This window comes from Chiloscyllium plagiosum, chromosome 4, assembly GCF_004010195.1.
Source record: "Chiloscyllium plagiosum isolate BGI_BamShark_2017 chromosome 4, ASM401019v2, whole genome shotgun sequence".
NCBI classification, from domain to species: domain Eukaryota; kingdom Metazoa; phylum Chordata; class Chondrichthyes; order Orectolobiformes; family Hemiscylliidae; genus Chiloscyllium; species Chiloscyllium plagiosum.
Genome location: NC_057713.1, coordinates 96802650 through 96825014, shown reverse-complemented (window position 1 = coordinate 96825014; position 22365 = coordinate 96802650). Strand labels below are relative to the sequence as shown.

The 22365-nt window shown below is 39.0% G+C and overlaps 1 protein-coding gene across 1 annotated transcript in view; it reads right to left on the bottom strand.

Annotated features, from left to right (window-relative positions):
• Window positions 1–5061: 5061 nt before the first annotated feature.
• The window catches only part of LOC122549223 (ATPase family AAA domain-containing protein 2-like), a 61160-nt gene continuing 43856 nt past the window's right edge, over window positions 5062–22365 (bottom strand). Inside the window, exons 21-28 of the mRNA XM_043688664.1 lie at window positions 21951–22147; window positions 20536–20695; window positions 18969–19091; window positions 18564–18713; window positions 12351–12782; window positions 9372–9502; window positions 8764–8892; window positions 5062–5359 (exon numbers count right to left, since the gene is read on the bottom strand). Of these exons, the coding sequence (XP_043544599.1) occupies window positions 5321–5359; window positions 8764–8892; window positions 9372–9502; window positions 12351–12782; window positions 18564–18713; window positions 18969–19091; window positions 20536–20695; window positions 21951–22147 (1361 nt within the window). The 3' untranslated portion in view covers window positions 5062–5320. The remainder of the gene's footprint in view (window positions 5360–8763; window positions 8893–9371; window positions 9503–12350; window positions 12783–18563; window positions 18714–18968; window positions 19092–20535; window positions 20696–21950; window positions 22148–22365) is intronic.

The following is a 22365-nucleotide window of genomic DNA, read 5'->3' as shown; positions in this document are numbered from 1 at the left end:
GAGTCCTTCCACATGAGACAGAGGTTCACCTGCCTCTCTTCCAAACTACTTTACAACATCAGGTACTCCTGACGTGGTCTTCTCCACATTGGGGAGACCGAACATAAACTTAGAGAACGGTTTCCAAGCATCGCAGCCAGGCCCGCAGGGGCCAACCGGTCCTCCCAGTCACTGCCCATTTTAATTCCCCTTCCCACTCCCTTTCCAATATGACCATTCTTGGCCTCCTCCACTGCCACAACAAACCACACCGCAAATTGGAGGAACAACACGTTCTACATTCTTCCGCCTGTTCAGCCTATAATGCGGAGGACTCACCATTGAGTTCTCCAATTTCAAAAAATCTCCCTTCCAATCCAGATTCCCTCACACCAACCAGATTCATTCCTCCCATTGACCAACCAGATCACACCCTCTACCTGTCTTCATTACTGTGCACCCACCGCCCTCTTTATCTGCAGCTCTCCCTACACCCACTCCCAGTCCTGAAGAAGGGTTACATCCAGAACATTGATTTCTCCACCTCCTGATGTCACCTGGCTTGCTGAGTTCTTCCAGCCTGCTGTGTGGTAATTTTGGATTCCATACATGTACCACCCTCTACATGCAAAAGTTGCCCCTTGGGTCCCTTTTAAGTCTTTCCCTTCTCACCTTAAACCGATGTCTTCTAGTTTTGGACACCCCCCCCCCCCCCCCCCCAGGTAAAAGACCTTGTCTATTTACCCTATTCATGCCCCCGTGATTTTATAAATCTCTATAAAGTCACTCCTCAGCCTCAGACACTCCAGGGAAAATAGCCAGTGTATTCAGCTTCTGCCTATAGCTCAAACCCTGGCAACATTCTTATAAATCTTTTCTCTTTCAAGTGTTGCAACATCATTCCAAAGGAGGGAGATGAGAATTGCACGTGGTATTCCAATAATGGCCTAACCGATGTTTTGTTAAGCTGCAACATCACCTTCCAACTCCTTTTCTCGTGGAATGACCAATAAAGCCAAGCATATTAAACGACTTCTCTATCCTATCTACCTGCAACTCAACTTTCAAGGAACCTGCACTCCAAGGTCTCTTTGTTCAGCAACACTCCCCAGAAACTCACATTAAGTGAATAACTCCTGCCCTGATTTTCCTTTCCAAAATGTAGCACTTCACATTTATCTTAATTAAACTCCATCTGCCACTCCTCAGCCCATTGGCCCATCTTATTAATATATCGAAAATTCTGAAATAGAAACATGCTGGAGATGCTCAGTAGGTCAGTGGAAAGAGAGAAGGAGCCATTTTGGGTCCAATGTGTCATTAAAGACAGTCATACTGGACTGGAAACCTTAACCATTTCTCTCTCATGACTTTTCTCCAACACTTTTGTTTTATGACAAATTTCAGAAATATGGCAAGGAAGCCAGTAGGGTGTGGAGCAAGCATTTGTTTAAGCACAGTTATGATGAAATGAGTTACCTGAAAAAGAGTGAAAGATTAATGGAGATTAAAACTTTGCAGGGCAAAGTGCAAAAACTAACAGGGTTGAGGGCGTAGGAGAAAGAGAGTGAAATTATTTGGGTAGCCCTTTCAAACAGCAAGCATAAGTGCCATGTTTTCCTTGTTTGTCATTGTATGATTCTATAAAAACTAGGAGCATTAATATGCCATTCCACCCTACTCTGCTATTCTGGATGACCACGCCTGATCCTTTGTCTCAAACCCATATTCCCACTTTCTCTCCCTCACCATGATGCTCAAGTTTTCCTTTCATCCTTTGTATTCAATTGTCTTATTTTCCCATTTTCTTTTGCTAGAACTGAACAAATGGCAGATCTAACCTTTGTAAAAAAAAAATTATTATAGTGCTTTCATATTTAAAGGTTTGTTTAAAGCTTTCAAATAAACCATTCAATGTAGAACTGGATTTCCTGCACAAGGAGTGATACATAATGCCATAGCTGCCCTCCATGCTTTACATATGTAAAAATTCTTACTAAATTAGTTTGCTTCGTTTCAGGTTGCACAGCACAACATTCAAAACAAGCCAAAGATAAGCACTGAGATAGTGCTAAACAACATAATTAAGGCAAATGGAATGTTGTTTATTGCAAAAGAAGTAAAATGAATACTATCTCTGGAGCACAGTTTGTCCACATTTGAAAAATGATATAACTAATAGAAGCAGCTTGGAAAAAGTTAATGCAACTAAAAGACTTATCTTTAGAGGAAGCATGGAACAGATTAGGCCTGTACCATTTGAGTTTAAAAGAATGAGAATAATCAAGGGAATTGGATTGGTCAGATAATACCCAGAGGATATTTCTTCTTGTGGGGCAGACTAAAACTTGGGATATGGTTTAAGAATGAGGTTTCCCTTTTAAAGCAGCTGAAGAGGGTCGTTAAGACATCTAGAGGAAGCAGTATCTTAAATTTAATCAAGGTTGAGTTAGGTGCACAAGGGAGTAGAGTTAAAGAGGGCAAGTAGGAAGTGGAGATGAGACCATAACTAGATAAGCCATAGTTCGTGGAGTAGGCTCAAAGGATCAAATGCTGTACTCCTGAACTAAAGTCCTATGTAAATGGATAGTTAGAAATTTATGTGAAATGATCATCACTTTCAAAATATCTCTGCACGTTCACCCAATTGGACAGGATAGGACTAGATATTTACTACTCGCTGTAGTCATTTCTGCAGAGAGATTTAAAAAAAGGACCAATGAGGGGAGTAAAACTAATTGTCCAAAGGGGATATTTTAAAAATATTATAAATTCAAAACTTTTTAAAAGTTTTTAAAGCTGTACACAAACTGGGCTTTAAGTATCAATTTCAGTTGCACTCAATACATACTGAAACTACTTCAGTTTATGCACTGTGTCTTGTGTAGTTGAGCACTAAAATCCAAGAACAATCTCATTCAAAGATCTGACCAGTTTTCAGGTTTCATTTTTACTGATTCAATAAATAAAATTCTTCATCCTATTCTCTGGATACATATACAATGAATAAGTAGTGAATAGACAATAAAACACTTTAAATGGTCTGCAACTAGAAATATGGAGACCTAAGCTCTGGAATGAAGTATGGTAAGGGCTGCATTTCACTGGGCAAAGTCTAGAAACATTTCTGCAGCAATGCAGTGCTTCCTTGAATTCATTTCCATTGCAAATCTGTTACAGCATTTTAGTTTTACTCTTCTGAATTTAGTCAGTAAAGGGATCCAAAAATTTTACCCTAGCAAACAATGGAAGGTTTACATACTAGTGTGCAAAACAGCCAAGAAAGAAACATTTTATCCCATGTTACTGAAGTCACTAATAAAAGCAGATATGTAAATGCATTTTTTTCTTAAAAAAATTTGCAAATTGTGTTGTCACATTTGAAGTTGTATCTAAATTTTATAATACCATACTTGCAGGAGAGACTTCTTGTTTGTGATGGTTCCACTTTGTGTTGCTGGTGATGTGCATTTAACATTAGAGTATGTTCCAATGTGCTTCAGTACATTAAAGTCGGATTCACTATTGACATCAAATGATTACTATTTCACCAATGACAAGTGTTGTAATGAAGCTGCTTGATTCATGTTAATCGATCATTTGTTATAGCAAAGGTTGAGCAATGTCTTACCCCAGATAGAACCAATCAAATGTGTCAAATTTTGCTCCACGTGAGCATAGTTAGCAGGATATAAACCATTTGAAATGTGGTAAATTGACCAGCAGTCTTGCTGTTTTGGTGGGCTGTAAAGGCAAGAAATTAGAATAAAAAAAACCAACTCAAGCTCTTGCTTGAAAATAAAGCACTTCAGTGGCATGACTGTTCAATTCTTTAGGCCTGTTTTTCTGATTTGCATTGCGAATTTTATTCTTGCATTAGTTATGTGTCATCATTGCTGTCAACATTGATAAGTCAATAAGGGAGTAGAAATACTGTTGACATGAATATTAAAATTCAAGTAAAGAATACTAGAAATTCATCTGATGGTGAATGAAAGGCTTGGGTAGCAAAAGATAAAGATTGCTCGGAAAGAAAATCATTGGTACAGTTTAAGGAAAGAAAGGACCAGACTATCAGGATTCTCAGAAGCAAGCCATTTAAACTCTGGCTTCTGTTAGTCTTTGAAACAGCTGTTAATTAGTCCCACTCACATTCTTTCTCTATAGTCCTGCAATGTTTACTCTATAATTTATGAAGTATTTATTCTTTATTTAGTTTTTTTAAAAATTCACATGGGACTTGCATCACTTGTTGGCCAGCATTTATTGACCATTCCTAGTTGCCCTTATTGATGGTGAGTGCTCTTGTTGAACAGCTGTCATTCATGTCCTGTAGGTACAGCCACAAATCTGTTAGGGAAGAATTATGGATTTTAACTCAGCGATAGTGAACGAATGGTAGCATATTTCCAAAGTCAGGATGGTGAGTGACTTGGAAGGAAACATGCAGGTGGTGGTATTCCCATGTATCCGCTGGCCTATTTTTCCAGATGGAAATGGTCATGGGTTTAGAGGGTGCAATTTGTAGATAACACTGCTGCTGCTGAGTATCAGTGATGGAGGAAGTGGATGTTTGTGAACATGGTGCCATTCAAGCCAATCAATCAATCCTATTTTAATTTTGCAAGTTATTTCAGCTAGAGATGCTCAGTGCTGTACGTGCATGTTCAAATGGAAAAACTACCATTGATTTGTACAGGTGAGAACTATCCAAAGAAAATTAACTCCAGCTTCGCAGATTTCCATGGGAACCCATCATTCACTTAAAGTTGCAATTTTCAGGAATGCAACTGTGAACACTTACTTTACCTAGTTTAGTATCTAATCAAAAAGATAGAAGGTGTGAAGCATGAAATTGTTGCAGAGTTGTTGCCATCAGAAGGGAAGTAAAGATGAGGCACTTAAAGATTCTGGACAAAGCATGACAGCTCTTTCATAGACATAATTGTTTGAATGGTCTTATTTGTGCTGAAAGATTTGAAGTGAATACTCTTAAATAAATAAGCTATAAACAAATATTAAATGTTGCACTAGATACATGTAAAAAAAGAGAATATTGCAGTTTCTGTAGGTCTTGTAATACATATAAATTCACAAATTTAAAATTTATTCTTTACATAAAATTACAAAAGATCAAGGTAATGTGGCAAAACATTTGTGTATAAACTTTTCATTTTCTTCTAGAATATGTACATTCAAACAAAAAATCATCTGTCAACAAAAAAATTGTTCAATTGAAAGACTGGTTTTACATTTTGTTACAAACATTCAAAAATATAAAAATTGGAACAAAACGATTGGAAACTGGTACAATGAACAACATTATTTGCAAACAGAAGATTCAAATTTGACTTAGCTTCCTCACTTCTTTCTCCATTTCCTATAGGCAGTGAAAAAGAAAAAAAAAATCACATCATTCAAAGTGCCCTTGATACCCATATCATCCAGGTAGGAGACACTTGAATGCATTACGCAAGAGGTTATAAAAAGACAGATTTCGCTCTTCGAGGTAACCTTTGCATCAAGGTTCAATATCTACAGGGAACCAAATAAATTTTCCAAATATGTATCATTTACATGTTAATTTTGATAGTGAACATCATTAACCTAATTATCTGTATAGGATATCATAGTTGACCCTGGTTTTGTGTCAATTCTAGTAGATTGCTGAGAATGTTCAGGATTGGGAATCCTGCTCAATTTCTTTGCTAATCAAAGCCACTAAAAGTTAATTTCTGCACATTTACTACTGCGCAGCAGAGACTGATTGACTCATACAAAACCATGTATGAACCTGGGAGTTTTCTGGTCCAAGTGACTCTGACGAATGTTTTATTTTGAAATCGCCGGGGGCAGGGGGAAGCAAAAAGACATTTACACTATTTGGCTCAATTGGTGTTGCTAAAATTATTAAAACACTTGTGCACAATGAGATTCAAAAATACTTCAGAATGAGGAAACAGGTGAAAAAAATAGATAAAAGGTGGGTGAGGCTTAGTTGGAAGGTTTAAGCATAGATAAATTTCCCAAACACTCACGTAAACATAATTAGATAACAGTTATCAAGGCAAATATTATTGGAATAACTGAAAGTTTGATCTAAGAAATGATTTTGTAATTACTTAACAGATATAAATCAGATGATGCTGGTATCAGAAGGATGGATGACTGAAAATCTTACCAGTGAGTTCCACAGGTGTCTGTGCTAGGACCTCTTATTTAATATTTTCATAAACTGTTTGGAGCAAGAGCCTGAAACACATTGGCTAAATCTAAAGGTGATATGATCTCCAATATTTAAAAACTTACATTCAACTTAATAACTACTTTTCACCAGTATCGACTGCTGAAATTCTCTTTTCACAATTTGATTATTCCAATCCTATCTGAGTTAGAATCACATCTTCTGTTAATTTGAGTTCATACAAACTCTACTATCCTATTTCCAAAATTGAGCCAAGTCCTACTCACCCACTACCTTGATACTCAATGATCTAAACTAGCTCCTGGTACAGCAAAATCTTGATTTCAAAAGTTCCTATCCATGCTCCCAAATCCCCCTCATGATTTCACCTCTTACTGCCTGTGCAATCTCCTCCAGCACTACAATCCTCAAAGCAAAAATTGCAACAAGAAACTTTTACTCAATCCATTTTCCCATGGTAGCCATGGCTTCAGCTGTTTAAGAGTATCTAACTCAAATTTCCTCCGTCTCTGATCAAGCTTTGTGTCACCTATCCAAATGTCTCCTACTTCAACTCAGTAAATTTTCAGCATATATTGTTCCTGAAATGCAGTTTAGAACATAGAAGAATACAGCGCAGTACAGGCCCTTTGGCCCTCGATGTTGCGCCGATCCAAGCCCACCTAACCTACACTAGCCCACTATCCTCCATATGCCTATCCAATGCCCACTTAAATGCCCATAAAGAGGGAGAGTCCACCACTGCTACTGGCAGGACATTCCATGAACTCACGACTCGCTGAGTAAACACAGCGAGTTCTGGTTTGTTTCACCATATTTCCCACACTACCATGACTTCACCTTATTCACTATTGCTTTGGAATTTCCTGGGATCATGAAAGGTTTTACATAAATGCAATTTTTTTTTTATTGGGCACAATACAGCATGCATGTGTTAGCAATGGACTCATCTCACCTCCACAGCCAGGGTGTTTCGGCAGCATCATTCCAAGCCTGTAAATCACAAGATATCAATGTTTATTCTCAGTCAGGTTTGAACTTGAAGGAGAAAATCTGTTAGTTTATGGAGTCTTGACAACTTGGAAAGTTTATGGCTTCCAGACCAAAATGTAGATATTTTAAGCCAGTGTGATTAGATTAGATTCCCTACAGTGTGGAAACAGGCCCTTCAGCCCAACAAGTCCACACCAAATTTTCCAACCCACCCAGACCCATTCCCCTACTCCCTACGAATGCATCTATCACTATGGGCAATTTAGCATGGCCATTCACCTGACCTTTGGACTGTGGGAGGAAACCCATGCAGACACAGGGAGAATGTGCAAACTCCACACAGACGGTCACCTGAAGCTGGAATCGAACCCGGGTCCCTGGCGCTGCGAGGCAGCAGTGGTAATCACTGAGCCACCGTGCCATAATAATAGCTCAATCCAATGTCGATTTTATTTTGGTGACTGAGAATCCTTCGATCACAGTGGTTTACAGTTTGATTGGCTGCTTATGAAACCGAGGAGAAAGTGAGGGCTGCAGATGCTGGAGATCAGAGCTGAAAATGTATTGCTGGAAAAGCGCAGCAGGTCAGGCAGCATCCAAGGAACAGGAGAATCGACGTTTCAGGCATAAGCCCTTCTTCAGGAATGAGGAAAGTGTGTCCAGCAGGCTAAGATAAAAGGTAGGGAGGAGGGACTTGGGGGAGGGGCGTTGGAAATGCGATAGGTGGAAGACAGGCCGCCTACTTGCGGAATGTTTCAGAGAACACCTCTGGGACAGGCCAATGGCTCTGCGATCTCCTCCCTTGCTTCCCAGAGAATCCTAGGATAAATGCCATCAGGCCCAGGGGACTTATCTATTTTCACCCTTTCCAGAATTTCCAACACCTCTTCCCTACAGACCTCAAAGCCATTCATTCTACTTAAATGTGACTCAGGATTCACATCGGCAACAATGTCCTGTTCCTGAGTGAATACTGACGAAAAGTATTCATTCAGTGTCTCCCCAATCTCTTCAGCCTCCACACGCAACTTCCCACTACTATCCTTGACTGGACCTATTTCTACCCTAGTCATTCTTTTATTCCTGACATACCTATAGAAAGCCTTAGGGTTTTCCCTAATCCTACCAACTAAGGACCTTTCATGTCCCCTCCTTGCTGCTCTTAGCTCTCTCTTCAGGTCCTTCCTTATAACCTTATAACTCTCAATCGCCCCAATTGAACCTTCACGCCTCATCTTTGGGTGTCTAAAGTCATTACATCAATTATTGCATAGGATTATCTTAATTAGGACTTGAGTCTATTTGAATTCAGTTCATAGATAAGGTATAACAGGTAGGCTCAAAAAAGTTGGCCTCTGAAAAAGCCACAGAAATAAATATCTGAATGAACACAAAAATTGGTTATTTATAGAGAGTAAGCATTTTCAAATGTATAAGAGTGAAGCACAGAGTTTTGTCACTTGTGGCACTATGAAAATTCATCTTTGATTTCACACATACCATGTTAACACATTCAGACTTATGTAGCTTTAATAGTTTTAAGTAGAGAAACTTTTTCTTCAAAGGTGAAAGGTGTTGTGACTTACCTGTACCAGCAGAGTCTTGTCAAACTCTTTACGGTGGTTGTAGATGCATTGACTGAGCACTGCATACAATTTTTCAAGCTGATTTACAGTGAATCCCTCTGTTTTCTGAGTAACTTGTTTCCAGAGATTCTGCATACAAACCAGATTAAAGAAACATTTAAACAGTCAATGGCGAATTCATTACTCAAGAATATTTTACAGCATTGACTGCATTTCTACATATGTTTGAACAATGGAATTAGAAGCACATTAACTTCCCCCAGCTAACAGCAGTATTGATATTACAAATATAAGGAGCAATATATATATTACAAGTGATGGGAATAACAGATACTTGAAACTGCTAGACAAATGAATGAACAAGATAGCCAATACACTCCGCAGTAAACTCCAACATTTGAAAATATCTCTTGTAAGAAGAAGTTTAAGTGTTTAACAGGAATCTTTTTTTTTTTTAAATTCTGTATTCATGAACAAATCCAAGCAATTAACATTCATTCATTTGAAGAGATGATGTCTCTAGAGACAAAGAACTACCCAAGGGATTAAAAGTTGAAATAGTCATTTTTAAAATGGAATGTTGAAATATTCCATATATCACAATTTACCTTCAGCCTTTCGTGATCAACAATTACAGGTGGTATATGTTCAGAAAGAACCTCCATTGCTTTCTCCATATTAATATGCTGTTGCTGTTCCACCTGAGCATGTCTGCTGCGGGTCATATGTAACAGTGCATCTATGTGGGAATATAATTATTAACACTTTGTAAAAGTGTTCCTCATTTATGTGGAATCTTGGCAATCATATTTATAACACTCAAACTCAACAACCAAAGCATTGGCCATCTTATATTCCTTACATTCTTCATTGTGAGAATGTTATAAAAATTGTGGGGTTAAGACACCAGATTCAGCCCCTTAGTTTCAATGTGATGGGGGGGGGGGGGGAGAAAGAGAGTAACAACTACCCAATAATTTCATATTGTGCATACCTCCATAATAAATTAACTTTTAAGGGGATGTGGACTGCAAGCACTGCTGGGCTGAAGGTCCCAATGAATTCTGGACCTTGGCAAATCCATGGCATTGGGCAGGGAGGATGGAGGAGTCGAATTTTAAGTCCAAAACAGGGAGGAAGAAATGGAGTTGCTGCTGTTGTAGAAGGAACTGCCCCAATTACAGTATTCCCCTTGCTACCTTTTAAAATTATTTTTTAAAAAACAAACATTTGCGTATTCTTGGATGCAAAATGCTGGGGTTAAGTGAGGTTTAGTTTATCCTGTATTTATCGATGGGGAGACAGTGGTAAAGTGGGAATGTGACTGGACTCGCAATTCAGACGCATAGGCTAATGCTCTGGGAACAGAGGTTTAAATCCCACCATGATATTGAGTGGAATTTGAATTCAATTAATAAATTTGAAAATTAAAGCTGAAAGTGATCATGAAATTATCATCAATTGTCATAAATAGTCCAGTTCTCTAACGTCCTTTAGGGAAGGAAATCTGCTACCCTTTTCCAGTCTATCCTACATCGGATTCTAGATCCACACTAAATGCTTGATTTTCAGAGTTGTGGGTATGTTCACCGAGCTGGGAAGTTGATTCTTAACTGCCCTCTGAAATGGCATAAAAAGCCACTCAGTAAAGGTAAAGGAGGGATGACTATAAAATTTGACCTTATCATAAATGCTCATTTTCATGAAAGAAAAGTTTAAGTTTGTATTACAGAGGTAAGCTGAGCACTTATTCCACTGCTGCCATTGCCAACCCCCACTAAACAGATGTTTAGCAGGGACATGTGAAATCGACCCCTCTAGCATACATTTCTGGCTGTAGGGAGGGAAAGAGAAAAATAAAAAAAAAAGAACACTTTTTAACCACCTCAAAGGTAACTAATCATCTGCGATTGCAATATAAAATGGAAAATGACACCATTATAAAATGTCTGCACAATATTGAAAAAAAGAAAATCCATACTTTAAAAGATTTTTTAAAAGATGGCACAAAGTAGGATACCCATAATCCATTTTAGCAAAATATTGCACAGGTGCATAGCTGTGCCTTGAGGGTTGCAGACCTAGGCAAAATCACACTGTTCAGCCTTGGGGAATGTGGGGAGGGGGAGAAATGTTGGCTTTAATTCTAGGATGCTCCACTGCTTCAATGACACCATGCTGCCTCCAAAACTAAAAAGGAAATGAAAAGATAGGCCGCATGGTTTCATTTTACCCCATTCATAGGTCACCCTGACTCTGGCTTCCCATTTCTTCCAGGTGCCTTTGGCCTCACTAATTGCCCCAATTCACCTGACTCAAGGGAGAAATCTGGAACTTTGATCACAGGGCAAAGAGATATTAAAGAGTAAGTAAGTAATCTGGAGTCAAGTACATTCGCAATCATGCAAACTGAAGAAGTTCCTGCCTTAGAAGTTCAGGTGCACTGACCTAGACAAATTGGGCATTGGAAATATTCAGAATAGTTAAGTCCATCGCCCAACAGATAGCATTCGAGTACATGTTGGAAATCCGCAGACAGCTTGTCAGTGAAGATGTCTGGAGTACTGGGCTTGGAAGTTAGTCTTAATCAATGGCTGACATTGGCTGCGGTTTCATTCAGTTAAGTCTATTTTATAATCTTTTTGATGGCTGCCGGAGGAAAAGATGTTAAATCCCTAATATGTGCTCAACAAGCCCTAAATATCAGTCCTGAATTTCATTTTGGTGGAAATGCAAGAGGCTTAAAATGCAGTTGTTACTCAAGAATACAATCAATCAACTCGAACTGAAACTCGGATTAAGATTGCAAAATAAAATTATAAAAACAAATGACCTTGCACCTACTTTGGTTCCTTTCACAACCTCAGTATGTCACAAATAATATAACTTACTTCTGAAGCACTGTTACTTCAAGCTAGGTTTAAAAGAAAGAGGAGTGGCGTAGTGGTAATGTCACAGGTCTAGTAACCCAAAATCAAGCTAATGTTGCTGAAAATTGAATTCAATAAAAAGCTGGAATAAAAGGCTAATCTAACAGTCACACCTAAAAAAAAGTGTCAATTGTCATCAAAATCCATTTGTTTACTAATGTCCATTAGGGAGGGATATTTGCCGTTCATTTTTGTCCGATTTGAGATTCACAGCAATGTGACTGTTTCTTAACTGCCTGTGGGAAATTAGAGATGGGCAACAAATACTAGCCTAGCCAAATAATGCCCAATTCCATGGATGAAAAACATTAGCAGCCAAGTTCTGAACAAAAGGCCCCACAAATACCAATGATTCGGTCTTGATGAATTATTTAAGGCATAAATGTTGGCTTTGCCAAAAGTCTCCTGCTCTTTGAACAACGCCTTAAGACTGTTTTGTTTTAATTCACTTTTAACATATTCACTCTTTTCGTACTTTTGGTGTATAGATGATATAGGGACACTACGAATCTGACATGCATGTTGAAAAGTAATGTCATTTTGCTATTTCCATACTTCAATTATAAATGTGATTTAACTGGCTCTCTGTTGGAAGGAAGTTCAAAAATAAATAAATACATATATATAACTCATACACAAACTATAAAACACACAGACCTGCAGAATGTTGTTTATCAGTCTTCTTTTCCATGTATTCACTTGACTCAAGTTGCTGTTTTTTAATACAACTTCCTTCACCCAGTTCACTTACTTCCAATTTTGCTTCATTAGAAGAAAGCATTTTCTTCTTGTACATATTCACATCAACACAGATCAGTTCACCATCAGACTGGACTTCAATAAATTCCTTAGTCATTGTTTTCATGCAGCCATTGTAGAGACTTTGGTCTTGCTGAGTTTCCCTGGAGCAATCTCCATTGTAGTCTGTTTGAGTTTTAACTGAATCATTGTCATTTTCTATTCTCTCAGTGGTGTTATCACCAATACCATCCTCTGCATTTTTGATATTTGGTGAAGACCTCTTGCATTTGTTGGCATGTACATCACAATCCCAGTGATTAGACCTACGAAGTTTCTTCTTTGACTGAACTGCTTAAACAATATATCATGATACGTCAGAACAACTCAGGTTCCCCCACAACAAATAGAACATATATACAATCATCCTTTATGTTTTATTGTAATTCATTCATGGGACGAAGGTACTATGGGACAGTATTTAATGCCCATCCCTCATTACTCTTCAGAATGTGATGTGCTGCCATCTTAAATCAGTGCAGTCCATTTGTTGCAATAATTTGCAGTCTCTGACCTGCTCATGTTGCCAGAGTTTTATTTGGCAAGTCCAGTTCAGTTTCTGCTCAAGGGCAACCCTCAATGTTATGTATTGTGATTTCTAAACATCACTCCATTTTTAACAGCGGCGTACATATTGACCAAGTTTGCATGAAACTAAATGAATGAGTCTTTTCTTTATAAAGCATTTCTTGTATAAAAATGAAAGCCATTCGGATGTTTTACTAGGTTGTACCTGCAGATAGACTTCTTTCTGGAATTTATAAACAATCAGTGTTTTCAGTAAGTTGAGAGTCATTACTGTCAAAGTTTGTGGGAAAGAAACCTTGTTTTGTGGTTTAATGTTAATTCCAAATTTTACTTGTTATTTAAAAAGAATCTGAAGCTTTGCAAAAATCGCTACACACTTCCTTGGTTTAGGTGTTTTCAATCAATCAGAATGAATTTTGTTATTCTGGCCATCTTATGCACATACATCAGCATCTACAGGACTGCAGCCTTTCCTTTCTTCACAAATGACTGACTCATTGTCCATTCATCACCCGAGAGTACTTGACCTAAAACAGTTTTGCTCATAACTGAGTTTAGACAGCATGGGGTTATCCAATCACAGAATAGTGAAAGGTAGGTCTTCCAAACTAGGGTCAGTAGTATATTGGTCAAAAAGCAGGAATTCTCACCAACATTTCCTTTTACCAACATGTACTTGGGACAATTGTAGCAATGCTGCTGCCACCCAGATATGAAGAACTAAACTGGGACAGATAATATGAATGAAAATCAAGATAGTTCAATTACACACTGCTTACCAACTTAAGTCACTGTGGGACAGCACAACCTTGTATAATTTTATAGCCATATGTATTAACATCCAATAATTCACACTGAAGGATAGTGCTTTATTGCAATATTTGACTTTAGTGATTGGAATGACATAATCCAGGTGGACCTCAAAATTAGAGTTCCTTGACTGGACCAGGTTAACAGCCCCAATCAGGAAACCCTGGCTGACATATAAACAGGAGTGTCAGAGATTCTGTTCATTCTAGATGCAGGCTCTGAGTTAGTAGGGTCAGTGTCATGTAAATAAAGAGCGACTTGGTGACAGGATAATTGCCCTCATAGAATTATTTCAGTGGCTACAACAGAAAAACAAACCCCTGTAGAGATTCACTCACAACCATCTTTGAGGTGGAGAAAGCATTTCTAACATTGTGCTGCTATTTGGGAAGCTAGACTCATTTGATCCTGTCGAAAACTGTGCCCAGTATACGGAAATTATGCATCATTTTTTTTCCTGGAAAAATGACACTGGGGCAGATGAAAACTAACAAGTAATTATCCTGAAAAATTGTGGAGCCACAACATTTTTGGTTATTAGGAGCCTAACTTTCCCTAAGGCACTAGATATGAAAACCTGTCAAGTTGGATTTAGTTGAGGAATACCACAACCCCAAGCCTCCTCTAATTCTGAGACGCTATTGGTTTTACCTGGCAGTTAGAGAACCTGGGGAATCTGTTTTGAGATGTTTGACAAAGTTAAGATGACTGGCAGAGGAAAGTGATCTGGGTTTAACCTTGACTAAGATGTCGGAGACTGTTAGTATTTGGATTAATGAAGTGATCATGCAAAAGCACCTATAGCTGAAGACCAACTGGACTTCAAACAAACACTATAACTGGCTTCGTCATTAAAATATTTGGCAGGTTTGTCACAGGATATGCAGGTGGAAGTGGACAGCCTCGCTAGTTCAAGTGAGCTTGGGAAACTCCATTTGACTGAAGGAAATTACATTGCCTCACTCAGGACATATCCTGAACCAAAGGATTGTAGGCCAGCCCACAGCAAAACCCTAAAACAAAGCTAAGCCTCAGTCAAACAGTTAGCATTTTCTTGAGGATCTGGGCCAACAGGCCATTGTAATTGCTGCCAGTATGTGGGCCTGAGATAGGAAAAGAGTCCCACTAGGCCTGAATTGAGTAAGAGAACTCATAGGCTGGTATCCAGCAAAACGTACACCCTGGAAAGTCCACCTACAGCCTTTTGGTTCTGATTTGGATGTTGCTAAGCAATTTAACTGTTCCAATCAAAATACATGTCAAGTATAATGGTCATCCAGTTTTAATGGAAGTCTGTTATCAGCGCAGCTGTATCAGTGATTGCAGAACCAATCTAACAAAATTCACTCTGACTCCAATCCTTAAGTTTACTTAAGACCTTGACCAGGCTGAGAACTTCTACTGGTGAACCCCCTACACATTAAGGGTACAACTTCGGTTCTGGTCTCTTATGAGAAGCAGCTGGTTCAGTTACCACTGATTATAATAAAAAGCTCGGGCCCAAGCTTGATGGGGTGAAATTGGTTGAGAAAGATTAATTTGATTGGCTGCCTAAGTGAAGTCCCAGTTAAATACTGAAAGTTTTTTTCAGGAAGGTCTAGGGAATATTAAAGGGCCCAGTGCCACTTTGCATGTTAACCAAGAAGCCATTCCACAATTCTGCAAGGACTAGCCTTACATACAAAAATAGAGGCAGGAATCAGGAGGACATGCTAATATTCAGGAGACTGCAAACCAAAGAAATCCTCAAACCAATACAGTCTGCGGAATGGGCAGCACCAGTCTCGCCAACTGTGACGCCAGACAGTTCACCTTTGTGAGATTTCGAACGAATGATGAACCACTTATTGCAGCTGGATAAATACCCAATCCCTTGCAAAATTAGCAGGGCTCCTCCCGAAGCAGGGTAACAGCCATTCATACCTGCAATTGCCAAAGTATGAGTACCTGTAAGGGTTTGTACTTATACACAAGAACTGCCATTTAAGGTATCATCAATCCGTGCCATTTTCCAGCAGACGATGGAGGAGATTTTAACCAGGTCTATTCCAGGTCATCATTTATCTGAATGACGTTCTACTGACTGGGAAGACCAATAAAGAGCATTTAGAGAACTTGGACATAGTGGTTAAACTTTCCTCCAGGCAGGTGTACACCTTAGATGGGAAAAACATGTTCCAGGCAACACAAGTAACCTACTTGGGCTACAGAGTCAACAAAACCAGGTTACACCTATTAGAAGATAAAATGAGGATTATCAAAGGTGTTCCAGCTCCCACATTTGTGCAGGAGCTTAAATCTTTCCTTGGGTTGGTGAATTATTACAGAAAATTCATACATAACTTATTCTCCACCCTAGCACCCTTATATCTGCTATTGAGAAAGGGTCTGCTTTGGAAATGGTCATGTCGTCAAGTTGTAGCCTTTAGGGAAGTGAAGAAGCAGCTATCATCATCTAAGGTACTGACACGATACGAACCAAAGAGAAATGTGGTGCTGACATGAGATGCCTCCCCATAAGTTATTGGGGTGGAATCAGCTCACCTGTGGCCCTGCAGAGAGGAACGCTTGATAGCATATGCTTCCTGGATTTGGCCAAGGCTGAATGAAGATAAGCCCAGATTGAAAAGGAAAGTCTGGCAGTCATCTTTGCTGTGAGAAAGTTCCACCAGTACTTTTATGCACATAAATTTGCAATGTAACAGACCATAAACCCCTGCTCGAGCTACTTAAAGAGGACAGGGCCTTGCTGCCCATAGCTTCAGGTCTAATTCAGCAGGGTTTTAATTCAGAGTGTATACAAATACAATTCAGAACATATCCAGGAAGCCAAGTGGCAAATGCAGATGCCTTAAGTTACCTACCACTGGCTAATTAACCACCAGTGGTGCTGCTACTAGAGGAGTCCATACTAGTGGAGTCCATACTAGTTTTGAACTTTCTGGACACCCTTCCAGTCACTACTGACAATGTCAGACTATGGATACAAAAAGATCCCATCCTGGCAAAACTAAAACAGCCGTTAGTGATAGAGGAAACAAAAGGGTCATCACAACCAGAATCAAAACCTTTCTGGATCATGTGAGACCAGGTCATCATAGACGATGGCATATTATTATAGGGAGCAAGTGTGATTGTCCTGAGCAAAGTTCATCACCAAATACTGGTTGAACTCCACCAGGGTCATCTAGGAGTTTCCAAAATGAAGATGTTGGTGAGAAGTTCACGAGGGGCCAGTATTAGATGCTGACATAGCCATGTTGGTGGGGCAATGCCAACATGGACAAAGGTTATCACCAGCAGCTCCCCCACATTCATGGCAAACACTGGGTAAACCTTGGATTCGATTACACATTGACTCTGCTGGACCTTTCATGGGCTCTATGTTCTTAATCATCGTGAAGACCTATTCAAAGTGGCTGGACTTGCATAAAGTTTATTTGTCAAACACGAGGACAATGACTGAAAAGCTGAAAGCTTTTGCAGTACACAGACTCCGGGGTGGGTTAGTCACAGACAAGAGGCTATCATTTACCAGCAGTGAATTTGAGTATTTCCTCAAGTCGAGTAGCATTTGGCATGGAAGGACAGTTCTATATCATCCATCTTCCAATCTGGCAGAAAGAGCAGACTTAAAGAAACAGCCTACAGCTTCACTGGATACCAAACTGCCCCAGTTCTTTTTGATTATAAGATCACCCCTCTCACAACTACAGAAATAGCTCCTGGATCTTCCTGGACCTGCGTGAAGGAGAGTGAAAGAATATCAGGAATGCCAATGCTGGACACACGACTCCTCTAAGCAAAAGAGACAGTTTATTTTAGGGGATGAAGATTGGTGTCCAAACCACGGAAATGCAGGCATGGGTAAGAGGCATTGTCGACATGAGGTCAAGTGACATACAAAAGTTAGAGTAGCAGAGGTGGTCCTAAACAAGCATGTGGACCATAAGAAAACTACCACCTCTCAAATAGGGCAGGGGCAAAACATACCCAGCCCCTCAGAATATTCAGTGAGCTGTCTGAACTATGGGTTCTCCCCCGCTGAATGAAGAAATCTCGGATGATGAGATGGACATTGCAGACGTCACAACCTTGACACCATTACCGCCTAAGGATGATGAATTTCTTCAGAAATGTTCTAGGTGCACAATGGTCCCGCCAGTATCTGAGGCAGAGTTGGAGTCAGAGGAACTGGACCTGGTGCGAAAATGTCCCAGAAGCTTCAGGAAAAAAAAGAATGGGCCTACATCCTAGGACTTAGAGGGGGAGGAGTGTTGTGACTGGAATGAGAACAGCTAAGTGGACCGCAGAATAAGTTCCTTGACTAAACCAGATTAACAGCCCCAGAGAACCTCAGCTGACAGGTATAAACAGGAGTGTCAGGGATTCTGTTCACTTGAGGAGCAGGCTCTGAGCTAGCAGCATCAGTCTCATGTACTAAGCTTGTGTAAATAAACAGTGACTTGGGACAGGATACTTGCCTTCATGGAGTTATTTCAATGACAAGTCATTTACTGAGATAAAAATGGCGTTTCCTATCTATTTAAAATGCTTCACTGAAATTCAGGTTTTCAAATACCTCAAGTGACCGCAACAGGTTTTCAAAATCACAAGCCTTAATCACAAATTTAAATTAGCAACAGCCAGTAAGATTTGAAAATTACAGGAAAGGAAAACATTTAAAGAATGCAGGTTGATTTTAGCAGATTACCAAGAACTCCATGAACTTACCTCTAGGGACTGAAGGGGTGCTTGCAGCAACTGGTGTGGGCATTTCAACTCTTTGTTCAGAAGTTTCAAGGCAGTTTTTTTTATTTTCTGTTGTGGAATTCTTTGGTAGCACATGATAAAACGTGGGTGCAAATTTGGAAGAATAGCAACCTGTGATAACAAAAGTATTTAACATTTGGATATTATATGCAAGTTAAAATGCATTCTTTTTCAGTAAATGCAGGGGCTTGCATTATAGATGCTGGCATACTATCAGCACTCAATGCTAGCAACCACGAGATTTACTTTACTGACAGGCTATTTCTTATGGCACAATGTGTCAACTGTTACACTTGCTGCCGCAAGCAATTGATGGAACATGACTAGCATTAAAGCAAAAGGGCTTAATAATAGAAAATGATGTACCTCTGTTCTTTCGCGATTCTTGAATTTCTTCACAGAGCTTTTCAAATTCTTCATCAAGTTCTGATTTCATAATTGCATTGGCAGTGTCTTTCAAAGCACAGGCTCGGTGTCTAATCATACGATCTAGGACAGCAATATTCCAGTTATCATTTTGGAGAAGCAAAAGCAACCTACTTTTAATTTCTATTCCATTTTGATCGGAGGCAGAGATGGGGAAACAACAGTTATGTTATTAGAAATCCAGAGACCTGGACCGATAATGTTCCACAGCCATGTTATAAAATCCCAGTGTGGTAGCTGGGAAATTGATGATCAGTTACTTAAATAAACTAGGAACAAAAGCCAGTGCCAAATAACAGGATTCTTTTCATAAAACTCATCTGGTTTATTTATGCCCAGCAGGGAAGGAAATCTGCCATTCTTAACCCACCTATATGTGACTCCAGACTCTCTCAATGTGCTTGACTCTCAACGGTCCTCCAAAAATGATCTAAGTCAGCCAGGAAGTGGTTCTTTGTGACCTTAGAGGGAAATTAGCAACTAGCTAATAACTACAAACATTGTGAACAAAATGTCAGATTTGTGAATGAATTAAAGCAATTCTTCAAATACAGAAGTTTAATCAATTAAATATCAATTTTAAGTAGTCCTCCAGACTATCCATTTGAACTGAAATTGATCTGCCAAGCAATAGTGCACTGTTTAACAGCTACAAACTAGACAACCACAGAAAATGCATTGCCAATTAAAAGTTACAAAATAACTTTTATACTGCAGTAATATAATTTGCATTTCCCAGCTATCCCGTTTCTGTCCAAATGGCCCTTTTCTTTTTCGCAAGTGCACAGAAAGAAATTACTTTTTTTTGAATAAGTAATTAAATGAGTTTAATCCTCTCAAATTGAAATTCATGATGCAGACTGAACAGAATACCCCATTCAATGCCTATAAAATCTCCTGCCTTAACATTCAAATCAAAACATTGGTATTGATAGAAATTCATTTGTTGCTGAAACTCATTATATTCTAGGCACAATTCCTACCCTACAGACAATTCAGATGTGCACAATTTTCCTGCTCATATCATACTTTGCAGAAAGTGCAACCTATTCACTATGCTTCCATTTCACAGGTTCTCAGATCCATTTACTATGTTGATCCTTGTATTCAAATCCATTCAAAAGCTTTTCTTGACTTTGTTGCTAAAATGGTTCAGCACTATAATCTTTCAGAGTATTCAATTTCTTTGATTCTAGTCTACAGCATCTCTGCCTAATTTTGCTGAACTAATGTTGTTATTGCTATTGCCAAGTCTTAGCATACGCCACCCCTCTCCCATAGCCCCTCCCTCACTTCTTTCAAGGCCATCCTTAAAATCCATCTTTGACAATGCTTTGGTCACTCCTCCTGAAAACTCATCTTTGATTCCATGTCACAACTACAGTTCCTCTAGCATTTTCATTTTTATTCCAGTTCCATTCTTGCCCGAAAGTAGAACTGCTCCCCTTAAATTGGACAACTTGGAATTTCTTTTCCAAAAGATTAGATTCTCTTATTTGTTTCTCACCTGAAGGGTCTCGATCAGGATTGTACTCCAGTGCATTATTGCAGATCAACTCTATGTCTTGAAGATAGGCCTTTACAGTCATGTACCTGTGTAGGTCAATCTTTGACATAATAGTGGAAAGGTCCATTGGTTGTTTGATAACAGTGGAGTAATCAGAAACCTAACAGAGAAACAGAAAACTTTAACTAATTGTACACTTCAAGAGATAATATAACGGTATGCAAAATGTTTACACAATTTATTCTAGACTAAATTCAAGAGCTGACAATCAGCCTGGACATACTCTGAACACAAAGCAACAAAGTCTCAACATTTGTGAGGGATGCATTCCTGGAGCATATCAGAGTGGGTGAATTTTGCAAACTACAAAAACAGCTAGCTGCACATGTGCAAGATGTGACAGATGACACGTGACAGTTTACTTCCAGAAAAGTGCGGATGAATAAATACTGAAGTCACAGTATGTTATAAAACGTACAGTATTACACATAAGCTAATTCTGAAGGGCAGAGGTAAACTATTTTTAAATCCTCGGTGGTACAGTCAAGCTAAATTATTCCCCTCCAAAATGATTCACAGTACTTTCATTCATCTTAGGTATTTAATGTGAATTTATTAAGTAGTTGAATTACTTTTTTTCAAAATGGCAAGAGTGAACTCACTCTACCTCATCTCCAGAGAAAAGAGAATGACGATCACAAGGATGGCCTTGAAAGAAGTGAGGGAGGGGCAATGGGAGAGGGGTGATGTATTTTAAGACTTGGGCTTAGCAATAGTCAGTGTTAATTATGGTCAGGAAAATTAAGACAAGATGTAGACAGTGGTAGACACAATTGCATGTTTCGAAGCTTGTTAATTCATAGATATATGGGATAAATGCAGGTTAGTTAAGGAATGCCAACTTTCATTAATGGATGATTCTCCGATTTACAATGGCATTCTCCAGGGGCCAGCGTTGAGACTCTCGCTTTACCTGATCAATATTAATGACCTCTGTATGCTGGGCAAAACTTCCTTGTTTGCAGGTGATTCAAAACTTGGAGGTATTGTGAAATGTTAGAGAGATCATATAAAAATCCCCCAACTTGTCTGTCCTTGTGAATGTGACAATGGTTTCAGGTGAAAGATAAAATTCAGAGAAATAGGAGGTGACTCATTTTGCTCGGAAGAATAAGAAGCGACAATATAAAACAAAGTGTAAATTTCTACTTTGGATATCTGGAGGTCAAGCAAAGCCCCTTGTGAATGCAACATCTGTTTTTTCAAGAAAGCCAAAATACTTCACCTTGCCTTAAATTCCACTGACAATGCGACAAAAAGTGAAAGAGAATTTTTTCTATTATACAAATTCGGAATTAACATTTGGCCAGTGTTTAATGGGACAACATGCTCCACTGAATTTCAGTGATTTTTACCTCCTCGACATCAACAGGTTTTGTGAACACTTTGAAACGCTTGTCATTTGCCAGCCTATGAGTCACATCCCGGAGGAAAAGCCTCAGCTCCCGTAGAGTGCCTTCTTCCTCCTCTTCTAGTCGTTTCACCTCTTCCTTGGAGAGGCGTCGTGGTTCTGATGGCGGTGCTAGTGGAAGGACCTCCAAAGCCTGAAGGACTAAAACAAAAGTGACTTCAAATTGATCTAATAGCATGATCAATTATACAAAGTGAATATTTATTTAATATTAAGTAGAACAAAACAACTAGGAAACATTTTTAAATTGTACTTCAGGTTATAAACTCAGTACTTTGAATTTTCAAGCTTAGAAAGCGCCAAATAAAAAAAATGTTGAGAAACAGTATCTGAAATATATTCTTATTTTACTAAGTACC